The sequence below is a fragment of the Pantherophis guttatus genome, chromosome 2 (genome assembly GCF_059756535.1).
Source record: "Pantherophis guttatus breed Tessera chromosome 2, ASM5975653v1, whole genome shotgun sequence".
Taxonomy (NCBI): domain Eukaryota; kingdom Metazoa; phylum Chordata; class Lepidosauria; order Squamata; family Colubridae; genus Pantherophis; species Pantherophis guttatus.
Window position 1 is genome coordinate 163,830,123 of NC_142064.1, and position 14,107 is coordinate 163,844,229.

A 14,107-nucleotide genomic window follows, 5' to 3' on the forward strand; every position below is an offset into this window, starting at 1 on the left:
AAGATTTATTCCCTAATTCTCAGGGAAGAGGAATCAAGCAGGCTAAGGCACTGGGACACTCTTAAACACAGATATGTCACTGGGCTTTTTAAAAATTCCAGCTACTTATCAAAACAAAATTAAACGAAGATAGATGATAGATAGATAGATATGGATGAGATGTGTGTGTGAGAGGGGGGGGAGAGAGAGATTGCATGAAGAAGGGAGATGAAGGGAGGCTATTGGAAGGGTCCTAGAGGCCATTTCCAGTTAGGAGTTCCCTGCCCTTTATTAATATAGAACTCTGTAATCAGCAAGAATGAATTAGATTCACACAACTATGAAGAGACTTTAAAGTGAATATTCTTCTATGGATTCATTCAGACTTAACCCAGACAAGACCGAATGGCTGTGGGTATTGACTCCTAAAGACTATGTTGACTGTCCATCCTTGGTTCTGGGGGAGGAGAAATTGTCCCCCTCAGAATGGGTTTGCAATTTGGGTGTCCTCCTAGACTCACAGCTAAGATTAGAGCAACATCTGACAGCTGCGGCTAGGGGGACCTTTGCACAGGTTCGCCTGGTGCACCAATTGCGACCCTACTTGGATCAGGAGGCTCTCCTCACGGTCACTCATGCCCTTGTCACTTCACGGTTAGATTATTGCAACGCGCTCTACATGGGGCTACCCTTGAAAAGTGTTCAGAGACTACAGTTGGTCCAGAACGCAGCCGCGCGAGCTGTCGTGGGTGCACCTAGGTACACCCACATTACACCAATTCTCTGCAAGCTGCACTGGCTCCCTATTGGTCTCCAGTCACAATTCAAGGTGTTGGTTATTACCTTTAAAACCCTACATGGCTCAGGGCCAGGTTATCTTCGAGACCGCCTTCTATCGCATAATTCCCAATGACTGGTAAGATCCCACAGAGTTGGTCTCCTCCAGGTCCCGTCAGCTAAACAATGCCGGCTGGCGGGCCCGCGGGGGAGGGCCTTCTCTGTGGCTGCCCCAGCTTTCTGGAACCAGTTACCTCCTGAGGTCCGGACCATCCCCACCCTATTGGCCTTCTGAAAAGCGGTGAAGACCTGGCTTTTCCGGCAGGCCTGGAGCCATTGATCTCGCTCTTGCGATCCGGCGAAATCCGGCCATGAATGGTGTGAATGAGTTTTAATATTTTTAATGTTTTTAATTCTTAAATGTTTTTAATAATGATTTTAAATGCATTGTGAGCCGCCCTGAGTCTTCGGAGAGGGGCGGCATGCAAATTGAATTAAATAAATAAATAAATAAATAAATAAATAAATAAATAAATAAATAAATAAATAAATTAATTAATTAATTAATTAATTAATTAATTAAACTAAGATGTATGCTATATGATCCAGCCATAAGTTTTTGGAAGCAATTCTACAGATATAAGAAATCTAAGAAATGAAGAAATGTTTTGAAACTAGATGTTCACTTCCCATTTTCTCCACTGCCATTGAAAGTTTTACAGCAGTAACAGAAAATATTTTAAATTTCACTACAGGTAGTCCTTGACTTACAACTATCTGTTTCACAATTGCTTGAAGTTACGATGGTGCTGGAAAGGGTGACTTATGACCAGTCCTCACACTTTCAGCCATCACAGCATCCTGGTATTGCAATTGGAGTGCTTGGCAACTGGTTTGTATTTATGATAGTTATAGTATCCTGGGAACACATGAACACATTTGCAACTTTCCTAGCCAGTTTCCAACATGCGAAGTTAATAGAGGAAGCCAGATTTGCTTAATGACTTTTAAGCAATCTAGGAGGCACGATGGCTCAGTGGTTAAAGATGTGAAGTTTGTCAGCTGGAGAGCTGACAGCCAGGCTTGAAATCCGAGTGTTGTGCAATGAAATGAACTCCCATTCCTTGCCCCAGCTCCTGCCAACCTTAGCTGTTCAAAAGCATGCAAATAAGAGCAGCTAAATAAGTACCACTTTGGTGGGAAGGTAACAGTGTTCTGTATACCTTTGGCATATAACCATGCTGGCCACATGACCACAGAAAATGTCTTCGGACAACGCTTGGTCCCTAGACTACGAAACAGAGATGAGCACCTTCCCCTAGAGTTGGATACAACTGGATAGAGGAAACCTTTACCTTTAAGCAATCAGTCCTAAAACTGGGTATGAGCACATGATGACTCACTTAATGATCATATCACTTAGCAACAGAAGTTCTGGTGTCAATGATGGTTGTAAGTTGAGGACTACCTGTACGTAACAAAGGTTCCATCCCAAGAACATCATTCGAGCTAGATGGATACTTTGCAGTTTATATATTCATTCCTCCCTATGGATTCTTACTCCAAATCTCTCTCACTCAGTTCCTGAATATAGAGATAAAGAAACTGCAAACAAAGAAAACACAGAAGCTCCTATCTGCATTTTACTTGCGGTTCAGTTGCCTGATTTGTTCCATTTCATAAACCATATACGGCCGGAGGGATTGATGAGCAGGTAAACCTGGAACAGCTGGGAGAGTCGTAATTCGCCTGTCAAGATAATACGCAGACCAGATAAATAAAGGAGGATGCAGAACAAGTGAAAGAGGAGAGGGCAGCTGCTCCTGGCCTAACACAATACCAGCATTTTATTAATGAAGAAAAGGCTAGCTCCTCAGGAGATAGATGGACATAGGCAGCAACTCATTGAATAGCTGAATCTATAGCCTAGTAGAAGTGTTCCTATACTTGGACCTAAGCAGATTGATTACTGATCTGATTTTGAAAGTGTCAAGCAAAGACTTACGGGCCAGGCACCACCATCTCTAAGGGTCGGTCACAAGAAATGCAGTGGAAGTGAGCCAGGAGTCTCCTGTTTGAGAACAAAAAAGAAACAACAAATCAGAGAAGGGAATGGCTGGAGTAGGGGGTAAAAGATATGTTTGGCAACAACAGGAGCGTGCTTCTTTTTTTAAACTAGAAGGCCATAGAGTGGGGATAAACGCAACCTAGCATGTTTATATCACGCAGAGGCATTTTTAACATACCCATTAAATTGAGTATTTATTTCCACAACAAACAATTCCACTTTAAAGAAGCCAAGTAAAATAAAACAAACATTCATTCGGCAAGGATTCAGAGTTCAGTTGATGGAAATTAATGAAAGCATAGTGGAAATTCTCACCAACTATATGTTAAAAATGCCCCCGGGGAGTGTTGAACTCTGAATTTGCTGCAGTATCAGGAATTACAGCATATTCAAAGAGGAGAAGGCAAGACAAAGAAACAAAGCGGGGCTGGAACAAGAGCTACATTTGACTTAAAATTATATTTTATTCAATTAGTTAAACGCAGTTAATAAGATTACTCTCCGTGCATTTAATAATTCCCCCCTCTTGCAATCTTAAAAATTTCAATAGTAATTTTGAAAGGGATTGGGGGACTACAAGAAGACTTTAGAGGAAAGAAATCTGGTACAAGAGGCTCAGGCTGTGCATCATGGGTAAATACAGTTACTATGAGGGAGAATAAAAGATGTCCCTGAAAGGATGGAAAAATCTGGCCACTGTACACATAGTCCTTCACTTATGACCCTAACTGAGCTTAGCCATTACGTTCATAAGTCATGATGGTTTTAAAGTGGGTCACCATGTGACAGGATCCATTTTTACCACTTTTGGCAGTGGTTGTTAAGCAAATGTGCCATTGTAAAGTAAAGTGTTCCTTAAAGCTCGGTTTTTGCTGGCAACTGGAAGTAAACACCAGTTTATGGAAAAAACCATCATAGATTGTGGTCATGTGACTGTGGGGTGCTGCAAATGGCTGTAACTATGGGAAGGTTGCCAAGTGCCCAAAATGCGATCCCCATGACCACAAGGAAGAGAGAAATGTCAGAACTTCAAAATCAGGTCGTAAGTTCCTTTTTTGGGGATGGGGATGGGGTGTCTGTTGTAACTTCAGATGTTTGCTAAGTGATAAGTTGAGGACTATCTTATCTCCAGAGCCAGTGAGCTGCAGATAAAATAGCATCATCCAATTACATTTGATTAAGGAGAGATTGCAAAAAGGTTTCATGAATGGAAAGATGATCTGAAGTATGATGATGGTTTGTTTGTGCTCAGAAAAAGAAAAAGGGAGAGAGAGAGAATTTCCCTCTCCAAAACAAGGAGGAATTTTTTCTCTTCAATTTGGAGAACGCCAGAACAGATCTTTATGGGAAAGCTGTGTGGGGTGCTTTTTCCTTCCTGGCCCAAAAGCAGTGAATGAGATAACTAGCTTTCTTCCATCTCTTTTTCTACATAATGTTTGATCCACTCCAAAAACCCTAGTACCAACGATCAACGGCATTACCAGCTATTAAAACTGATAGGGGCACCATGTGTTAAACTGATCATCTCCTCTAGTTCTGGGGAAATTGTAGCTGCCCAGATGCTACTGACCAACTCCCAGGCGCTCTCCCAGCATGGCCACTTGGGAAGAATGTGGGAGTTGGAGTTTAGTAACCTTGGGGAGGCCACAGGTTGCCTATCCTAGACCCAGCTCTCAGCTCATTCTTGCTGTTTGGGAGCAAAGAGATTTCCAAAATAGTCAAACTACATCACCCTTAACCCTCCTGGTGTCCACCCCCTCAGATTGGATTTCAGCTCCCATCATTCCTTCGGGTGGGCTGGCAAAGTCTAATAATAGACTTCTCCCAACTTTGTGTGAAAGCAACTGTTCTTGTGGACTTTCAAAGTTTGCTTTGACAAAACAAAGAGGGGTCTTTCCCTCCGCACTGCACCAGCTGCGCTTAGTCCATATCTGTTTTCTTTCCAGGATCCAATCTGGGTCGGTCACCAGGACCAAAAGGTTTGTCTTCCGAACTTTCAGACTCGTGCTGAAGCCCATCTTCAGGGAACTTTTCTGTGATACAGAGAAGTTCCTTGAAAATGGGCTCCTGCATGAGTCCAAAAGCTTGTAAAACAAACCTTCTGGTCCCAGTGACCGACCCAGATTGGATCCTGCAACATTATCCTGGGACACATATATTCACTTTCATTTGCATTTTCTTTCCTTTTTCCCCTCCCTTTCACTGAAGGCCGACTTATCCACTGCACCACTGCCTTGCAGGTTCTTTCTGAGGAAATAAGATTGCTATGGTGATCTTCCTATCCCAAACATGACATACCTTCACCTAAACCCTCACAATATGTTCAGGTCTGGGATGTGGGACCCTGACTCAGGAACTGGCACTGTCCCCAGTGCTGCGTGAAGTGAGCAGAAGACTTGCTAAGCCTCCTTTTTCTCTGAAAAGGGTCCTCAAGAGAAACACCCCCTCCCCCAAAGTCCAAGGAAAACATGCTTCTTGGCAGCCAGTGCCTCCCCCCATGTTTGCATCTTATTTCTTCATGCCTTCACATATAATCACTCTCTGATTTAATTAAAGAATTTTCAAAGCAAGACACCAGGACAGGCAGGACAACTCCTGGGATGCCAAGATAGCTAGACAAAGAGATTCTGCTGCATCTTATTCAACTTAGCATAGGAGTGCTTGGTGTATTATTACCTAACAGTATGTAGCAGGAATTGCTGATTTGCACTGCTAAAGTAATCACATTCATAGCAGCTTCCCCCTCCTCTCTCCCTTGTCAATAAGCTGTGCCAGTAGGTCACACAAAGCACAAGTGCCCTCTGGTGATGCAACAGCGTGGTTGCAGCTTGCCATTCTAAAGGAAAGGACTGTAGGTATTCCTCAATTTATGACCACAATTGGGACCAGAACTTTGGTTGCTAAGCAATTGTTAAATGAGTCACGCTCAATTTTACAACCTTTTTGCCATGGTCATTAAGTAAATCTGGCTTCCCTCATTGACTTTGCTTGACTGAAACCCACTGGGATGATCGCAAACGGCTATCACGGAACCCCGGGATACTGCAATCATCATAAATTTATAAATACATAACAGCTGCCAAGAATCTGAATTTTGATCACGTGGCCAAAGGCACACTGTAATGGTCATTAAGTGCAAGGACCAATCATACGTTGCTTTTTTCAGTGTTTTTGTAACTTTGAATGGTTTTTAAAGGAATGGTTGTAAGTCAAGGATTACCTGTATTGACTAGGTGAAGGTCTGGGAAAGCAAGTAAGAGTTCAGATAAGTGTTCAGTAGCTCCAGTTTTGAGAGTAACATGTGTCTGGCTGTCATACTTGTTAGTAAAGAAAAGTGTATTCTCTTTCAAATAAAGCTCAATTCCTGATTATGTGAACATATCCCTGCAGTTTTTGTCGAACACCAAATGGAAGATGGTTGCCTCTATTTTATTCTGGGATGGTTTCCAAAACTTACCTATAAACCTGAAGTTTCCTATCAGCATCAATTCCAAACATTAACCCCCCAAACTGGTGTTTTTTGGTGGGGGAGGTATAAAAGTTCATGGCGGTGGCTTGGAAATATTTACATTTTCTGTAAAAGCTCTATTTTTGTTGTTGGACTGCAGTGGAAATGGAGAGTTTACTTTAATTTTCTCAAAATATGCCAGGTACTTGGAGATGCTGAAGGGAAATGTAAATGATGATTCAGCACATTGACATTCTCCTCAAGTAAAGCGCATTTTGGCTCAATGTATGTGGTATCAGGGATTACAGGCTGCATTCAAAGACCCACATATGCATTTTCTCTTCTTATTTTTAACCGTACCACAAGTGTAGGATAGGAAGTCAAGGTTGACGGCTGTTGCCACTGAACATCTGCCCATTCTTGTACTGGGCTTTCTTAATGCTACAGCTGTCTTTCTCTAGCCTCTCTTACCTTCTGATCCCTGCAGCCTCATCCCCTTCATCTTGTGGAACCCTTTGCTTCAACTGTTTCCGAATATCTTTCCAACGATCCTCCAGCTGCTGCCTGAATGGATCCAGTTCCAAGCGGTCCAGCTGTTCAGAAAAAAATTCAGAGATTCTGGGGCTCAAGACACTGAGACCAAGGCTGAATTAACTGTCACACTATGTGCAATACAGACTCACAGGGACCTATTAACCTCACTTCAGGAGAATCCAAAAAGTAATGTGGGCCATTTCTCTTTCCTGAAATATGTACCTATAGGTACCTATTAACTCATCACGTAGCAACAATATTTTTGCTTTCAAGGAGTTAACAGTACTGGATATTTGTTTGATATGCAAAGGAAGAGTTTTACTTCCAATGCAGGGGCAAAGTTCAAGCATGGAGTAGAAGGTTTGAAGAAATATGCAGTTGAGTCGGAAAAAGAATAAAACAATAATGGGACTCTATCTCCATCCTCATGAGAAAAGGCTGGAATATTTGAAATTTCTCAGCTTTGGGAAAAGGGCAGCTGTAAGAAAACATGGTTGAGACATAGAGAATCAAGCATGGCCTACAGAAAGCAGAGAAGGAAAGATTTTTCTCCTCATCTTACTCTTTTTCTGCTCTTTGCATAATTTATTCTGAAAGTGAAATTCAGACACTTGGCAACTGACTCATATTTATGATGGTTGCAATGTCCTGGGGTCATGTCATCACTTTTTGTGACCTTCTGACAAGCAAAGTCAATCTGGGGAAGCTAGATTCAATTAATAACTGTGTTACTAACTTAACAACTGCAGTGATTCACTTAACAACTGTGGTAAGAAAAGTCATAAAATGGGGCAAAACTCACTTAATAACTGTCTCAGTGAGCAACAGAAATTTTAGGCTCAATTGTGATCATAAGTCAAGGACTACCTGCATCTGGGTATGCATGCAAAACATTTGGACCAGAAGTCATTCAGTCAAACTGACTAGAAGCTGATGGAATCAGCTTTACAATCACATTTTAAGCAACCATTTAAAATTACGATGAGACTGAACAAAGGAGACTTACAACAACTCCTTAGAGTTCCAGACATTGCAACAAGATGAGGCCACGTGATTGCATTTCCTGCCAGATTCCCACAAGAAAAGTCCAATTGGGAAGCTGGCAGGAAGTCAGAAGTTGCAATCACACATGAGATCCTCATTTAATGAGCCATGTAATCCTTGTTTAACAACAGCAACCAGAATTGCTGTTAACTGCTGTGGTTAAGTGACATGGTCATATGACATCATGCTTTTCAACTGCACTGTTTAGCAACAGTTCCAGCTCCAATTACTGTTGTAATCTAGGACTACCTGTAGACAGAAGGTAACGCTTCACACACAACATAATTAACCAACAGAATTGATTACCATTAACTTCTCATTGAAACCACTAGGATATATTTTGCACATGTTAGGAAGAACATGGAAAGGGAATGAAGCAAAGTACTTTATTCCCTTTTTGCATGTAGGATAGGTTATCACAAGACCGGCAGCTTAAGACAGACACTCTGATTTTTATTTCAACATTGCCAAGCTTGTAGAACAGAAGATGGTTGTGGATCATCTTCAAATCTCTCTTAAGGGACTAGGCAGTGGAAACAGCAGTGATGTCAAGAAGCCCACAGGCAAATATAAGAGGTCTGGGAGCTAATGTAAGCATTAGGTCTTGGCAATCACTATTCCCTAATAGAGGACAAGCCAGCAATAGCTCCTAGGCTGTAGAATTTGGCATTTGGGGAAAGTGAAGCACTTATGGAGTGGGTTAAAATCAAAAGCAGGAAGACTTCAAACACATTCAGCAAACAGAAAGGAGGACATCTGCTGTTCTGCTGGCACCCTGTTCTTTGTATTGTGTGGCAATACAAATCTGGTGCTGTTCTCTCTATAGGCTTGGTTCTTTAAAGAACATTCCCTCTGCTGGTGCAATGTCAGCATGAAGATAAAACAATGTAACATGGCTTTTTTCCCCCTATCATAAAAATCAGCAGGCAGCCATTGCCATGTATATTTTATATGCTTGAAAGACTTATCCATGATTTAAAAGGGAAAAAAGATGATGAATGAATAGCTAAAAGCAAAGATGTTTCTCAAATATAGAAAAGTACAGAAAGATATAATGAATGCTCTTGGTATAAAATGCCTTTAAGTAGACTATTTTTACTTTTCTCTTATTTCCTGCCTTTAGTAACACTGCCTAACTCAAAGTAACATTGCCTAACTCAACTCCCAACACAATAGCATAACAGATATGTGTATATCCATTTGCATGACTAGGACATGTAATATTAGCCCAGAAACAGTTAACTGGCTTCTATTTAGGGCCTGCACAGAAAAATAAAAGATGTCAGCCTAAACTTTTGTGCCTGGGATCAGCAAATGGTTACAGGAAAGATTTATCTAACAAGTTAAACAGGCTCTCCTGAACTGGGAGAATCCTTATCTAATGCAACTGTCTGCTATTTTCTTGTGCACATACCAGTATATGGGAAGCTGATTCTTTAACATCAGTTATGTCAGACCTTTACATTTATCAAATCTGGATCTCATTCCTTTCCTTACTTTTCTGCTGTGTCAGTGGTGGATTTCTGATCCTTTTCAGGAAAACTTTCTTAGGTATGGACTAGGTACGGTATTTATTATACATTTCTTCCTTGAGGCTTGCTGATATAAAACTGTGAAGAAATTAACTGTTGGACTTTGTTTAGGTCCTTAGTTTGACTTGCATAAGTGGAGATTTATCATCGGTATGATTCTTCCCCCACATATTCAGGTAATGCTTTCACTGCTACACAGGCTGAAGCTTGTTTCATTTATTTCAAGAAAAGAATGCAGCACTGTCCAAAAGAAGACACCTAGACTGGCATTAAACATCATTAGAGATAAGTGAATAGGAATTATTGCAATCCTCTACAATAGTTCCATTGGGTAGATTATGTCGCCTGGAAACAGTTGCTCCTTGAAACAAGTGTCTCTCAGGACTTCATTCAGCCTGCAGTGTTATTATCAATATGAATTTGCCGGGGAGATAATCATGAAATCTGGAGCTGGGTGTTATATCTATGTGGATGATATCCTTTTTCTCTGTACCATCTTCAGGTAATAATCAGGCTTCCTTGCATCCATGCCTATAGTTGATAATGGCTGGATAATGGACAATAATAAACTAAAACTGGGTCCAGAGTTACAGGTTCAGAGGGTGGTCGAACCACCTTAGTTTTCTAGCCTGAGGCAGGAATGAATAGCACCTTTCATTAGCTTTGGCTGATGTACCAATTTTGGTTGATACACCAAATTCACTCTTAAAATGACACATATTAATAACATCCAAGTTTGATCCCTGTGACGTACTGTGTGTGTGGCTGCTTTTGTATCTATCCTAGAAACTTCGACTGGTTCAGCACTCACCAGCCAAATCTGTCGGGAAGAACTCAAAAGAACCACATTATACCTGTGTTAATGACATTGGACTGTCTATCAATTTGCCTTTGGGTGAAGTGTGAAGGGGTATTATTATCTTATTATCTTTAAACCGGTATATGATTCAGTTCCAGCCTCTCTGAGGAAACACCTCTACAAAATTCCCCAGCCCTATCCACTCCCAGAGATTATTTTGGAAGTTCATCTACAATTGCTTAGGTCAAGTCTTCTCTCTAGCCCCTCCATTCTCTGGAACACATTCTCTCCTGGGTTATGGGACCTAACAGCTTTGCTTCCTTTCAAAAACAGCCTAAATACACCTTGTAAATTGCTTTTAATTGTTATTGCTAGCTTTTCCTACTGTCTTGAATTTTAATTTCAATGTTACGTCTTACTATAAACTACCAAGGGACTTTGGTAGTTGGCAGTACAATAAGTTTAATTAATTAATACATGAATAATAAATACGTGGTTGATTTGTTTCTATACAGTTTTTCCTTAGTGTTCATACCACAAGGGGTTCTTAATTCTTTTACTTTTTTTCTAGATTGTGATTTTATTAAATTTTTGCTCCTGTGCCTTGCATTTCTTTATATTATTTATTTACGCTGGGGTCGTATTTTCTGTAAGAAAGCCTTCTCCTACAAGGAAGTAGAGGGAAAGGCTGATAGAATTAGTTCCAGAAACATTCCATGCAAAGAAGCATGGAAAACAGTAGCGGAATTGTTCCTATAAAGCTATTCTTTTTATTCTACTATTCCTGTCTTTCCAGGCTCCAAGTAGTTTATGATAGAAAAATTTTCAATGAAGCCTCTTAAATAGTAATAAAATTAATACTTTCTTCTTATTATTTTTGTAGAAACAGGATAAGCAATTGGAGCTGAAGAAAGAATAAAAATAACAATGTAAATGAAGCAAAAGACAGGAAAATAATAGTCTTGATTTGTTGCCTACACAATAAAAGCATAGGCACTGAGGAGATCTCCCTGCAGAGCCTTCTTTGCCACCAGAGAAAAGGATCTATTTCCCCCCTTTCTTGTCATAGCTCATATGGCAGGGTTAGCTGAATAATTGGAGGAAACTAGAGGGCTCATAATTTTCATTTGTTTGTTTACAACCTCTTTCAGCTTCCTACTCTTTAGTGGAAGTGAAGCCAAATCCTCAAATTCCCAGCCAGAGATGTTAATTCTCAGTGCATCTGGGAAATATCAGCTTGGGGAAGAAACGTGTGGGTTAGTGTTCTTTAGATCAAAAAAATTTTTTCACTGTGTCCAAAAACAAGCTAGAAGTCAGAATGCAGACATAATGTGCTTCAAGTTATAGGGAAAAATACAAGTGATGAATTCTACCATCTATACATGTTCCTGGCCAAGGAGAAAAGGACCAACATTTCCCTAAGGTGCTTAGCAGCCTCCCTGCACATCACAATATGGACCACAAGCACAAGTAGTTCTCCTGCTGACAGGATTGCAAATGGCTAAGAAGGATACATCTTGCTTACCTTGGAGTCCATTTCAATCAAGAGTTTGTCTAGCATTTTCTGCCAGTCTTGTTCCTGCCCAACCATCTTATTTAGTAGTTCCTGCATCATCTTATGTAGCTGTTCTGTGGTGGCATCAAACTGGGTGCGACTGACCTTTGCCGCAAGGGCAGTCTTATCTGCTTTCTGAAAATAAAGAGAAAGGACAGCGATAGATCTTTGGTCTCATTGATATCTGAGGAACTCTCCCTCTTCTGCCCTCCAGAGCCACAAATTACATGAAAGTCCAAAATAGCACTACTCCTACCTGACCCAATCTCAAAGGATGGTAAATGCAAGTAGTCCTCAGTTAATAACCACTCATTCAATAACCATGCAAAGTTATGATGGCGCTGCATGAAAGGCAGAGCTAGACTCTCCTAGCAACCCCATTTCAAGCCCTGCTATGCTCATGCTCCTCCCCACCATTCGCATGCCTTCATGCACCTTCTGTACCCAGCCACAGCCATCCCAAGTTCTGACATGCTCATGCCACGCCACCCTATTAATGCATCCACACAAACCCTCTTCCACCCAGCAGCAGTCACCCCAAGCCCCACTGCACTTGTGCTGCACCTCCCTGGCCATTCCTTTCTTTCTTTCCAACCCAGTAGCAGCCATTTACCTGCCTGCCAGCTGGCTTTCAAACCACCTAAAACTTGCAACCTCCTGCAGGCTTCCCAACTGACTTTGATTGTTGGAAGCCAGCAGAAAGTTGTGAGGAGGTGCTTGCTTAACAGTTCACATCCCTGCTGGACAGCAGCAACTGGGGACTGCAGGGATTACCATCACCAAGTGATGCAGTCACATAACACCGCACTGTACATCCACATCACTTAGGAATGGAAATACCAGTCCTAGTTGCCATTGTAACTCAAGGATTACCTGTATCAGGATCACCATTCAAAACAGAGAGTAAGCTTGCTATTTGTGACTGCCCCACAGGCTCCATTTGTAAATAAAACTTTCTCAGGAGTATCTATCCATGGTTCCCTAAGGATGGTATATCCATTGTATGTCAGTAAGTCAAACTGCTTACCACATGGATTTCGGTCTCTAGGGAATCTTTGTCAACTTTTTCATTTTCCAGTTTCTCCAGTGATTTGTACAATGCCTTTAAGAGAACACAAAGCAAAACAAAATGACGTTGTTACCAAAATAAAAACTCCAGTTCCTGTTAAATTTATCATCACCACTATCTTTACAAACAATCTGTAAGCAGATCTTCCCTATTTCCGTAGGCTTAGATGTTGCCTATATTCTATCATAAAAAAGATACATTAACATCCTATGGTTGATGTAAGGGATACATCCCTGTTGCTTATGGAACTGGGTTTGCCATTTCCTTCTTTCAGGATGTTTTTTCAACTTCCTAGTCGTCTCCTAGTTTGTGCTCCCCCCCGCTCCCCCCCCCATGCACATACAACAAGAGTCTACAGTTGTTTATTCCACCACTCCCCCAAACAAGTCCTTGGAATGTACCCCCATTGCACAGCTCCAGATTTCGAGTTTAGCACGGCAAGAGTCACTGGGTAACTGAGTCCAATGGGAATACACAAAGTCTAGGAAAGCAGTCCACGAGTCGAATGAGTCAGGATATACAGCATGAGCACACAAGGCACAGAAATAGGCACATTGCTGAAGGAACACTCAAGTCCTCAGGGCAGGATTAAGAAGGCAATACCAGTGCAGTCCTTCATGAGAGATAAGGTTGCCTCCTCATGAGTAGTCTAGCTGACTAGTGTTGTGCCTATCTCTTCTCTGCTCTATGTGTCCTTGGATCAGGAGGTGTGGATTCTACTTCCTCCTCATTGCTAACTGGTGGCCACTGCTCCCAGTCTTTGCTTGCAGCCTTCTGGCCATCTTGCTGCAAAACTGTGGCTCACCTCACTCAGCCTGAGACTGAGGCTCGTCCGATTGACCCAGCTGAGGCTGCTCCATCAGGCTAGCACTTCCCGAGCCCCGATCCTGACCAACACTCGGCTCCGCGCTTTCCTCTGCTGACTCAAACTCACCCTCCTCTTCTGAACTCGCGTCCGGAGAGGGATCCAGGGGCAGATCCATAACATAGTTTTAAAATCCCCTAGTGGTTTCCCCATTCAAGTAGTAAGCAGGTCCTACTCTTCTCCAGGTACTCAAGATGTAGCCAAAATGGTTTCAGGATGCCCTAACAGTTTATATCTTTCATATCCTATTAGTGGTTATAGTGTACACTAATTTTAAAAGGGTTATGTTTAACCAGTGATGTCACTGAAGTAAAGAACATTCATGTGATTCTGGTGTCATCAGGTCATGACCCCTACTGGATATGACATGTTTAATCTAATCCCATCAAAAAGAAAAAAAAACTGCTAGTCAAGCATAGAGTGAGTGAATGATTAAC

The 14,107-nt window shown here is 41.5% G+C and overlaps 1 protein-coding gene across 5 annotated transcripts in view; it reads right to left on the reverse strand.

Annotated features, from left to right (window-relative positions):
- Positions 1-14,107, reverse strand: part of QRICH2 (glutamine rich 2) — a 60,784-nt gene that overhangs the window by 12,642 nt on the left and 34,035 nt on the right. For all 5 annotated transcript variants that reach the window (XM_087887212.1, XM_087887214.1, XM_087887213.1 and 2 more), the window contains 5 exons: positions 12,764-12,838; positions 11,707-11,871; positions 6,744-6,865; positions 2,762-2,827; positions 2,404-2,505 (listed from right to left, as the gene is read on the reverse strand). In XM_087887212.1, the coding sequence (XP_087743338.1) occupies positions 2,404-2,505; positions 2,762-2,827; positions 6,744-6,865; positions 11,707-11,871; positions 12,764-12,838 (530 nt within the window). The remainder of the gene's footprint in view (positions 1-2,403; positions 2,506-2,761; positions 2,828-6,743; positions 6,866-11,706; positions 11,872-12,763; positions 12,839-14,107) is intronic.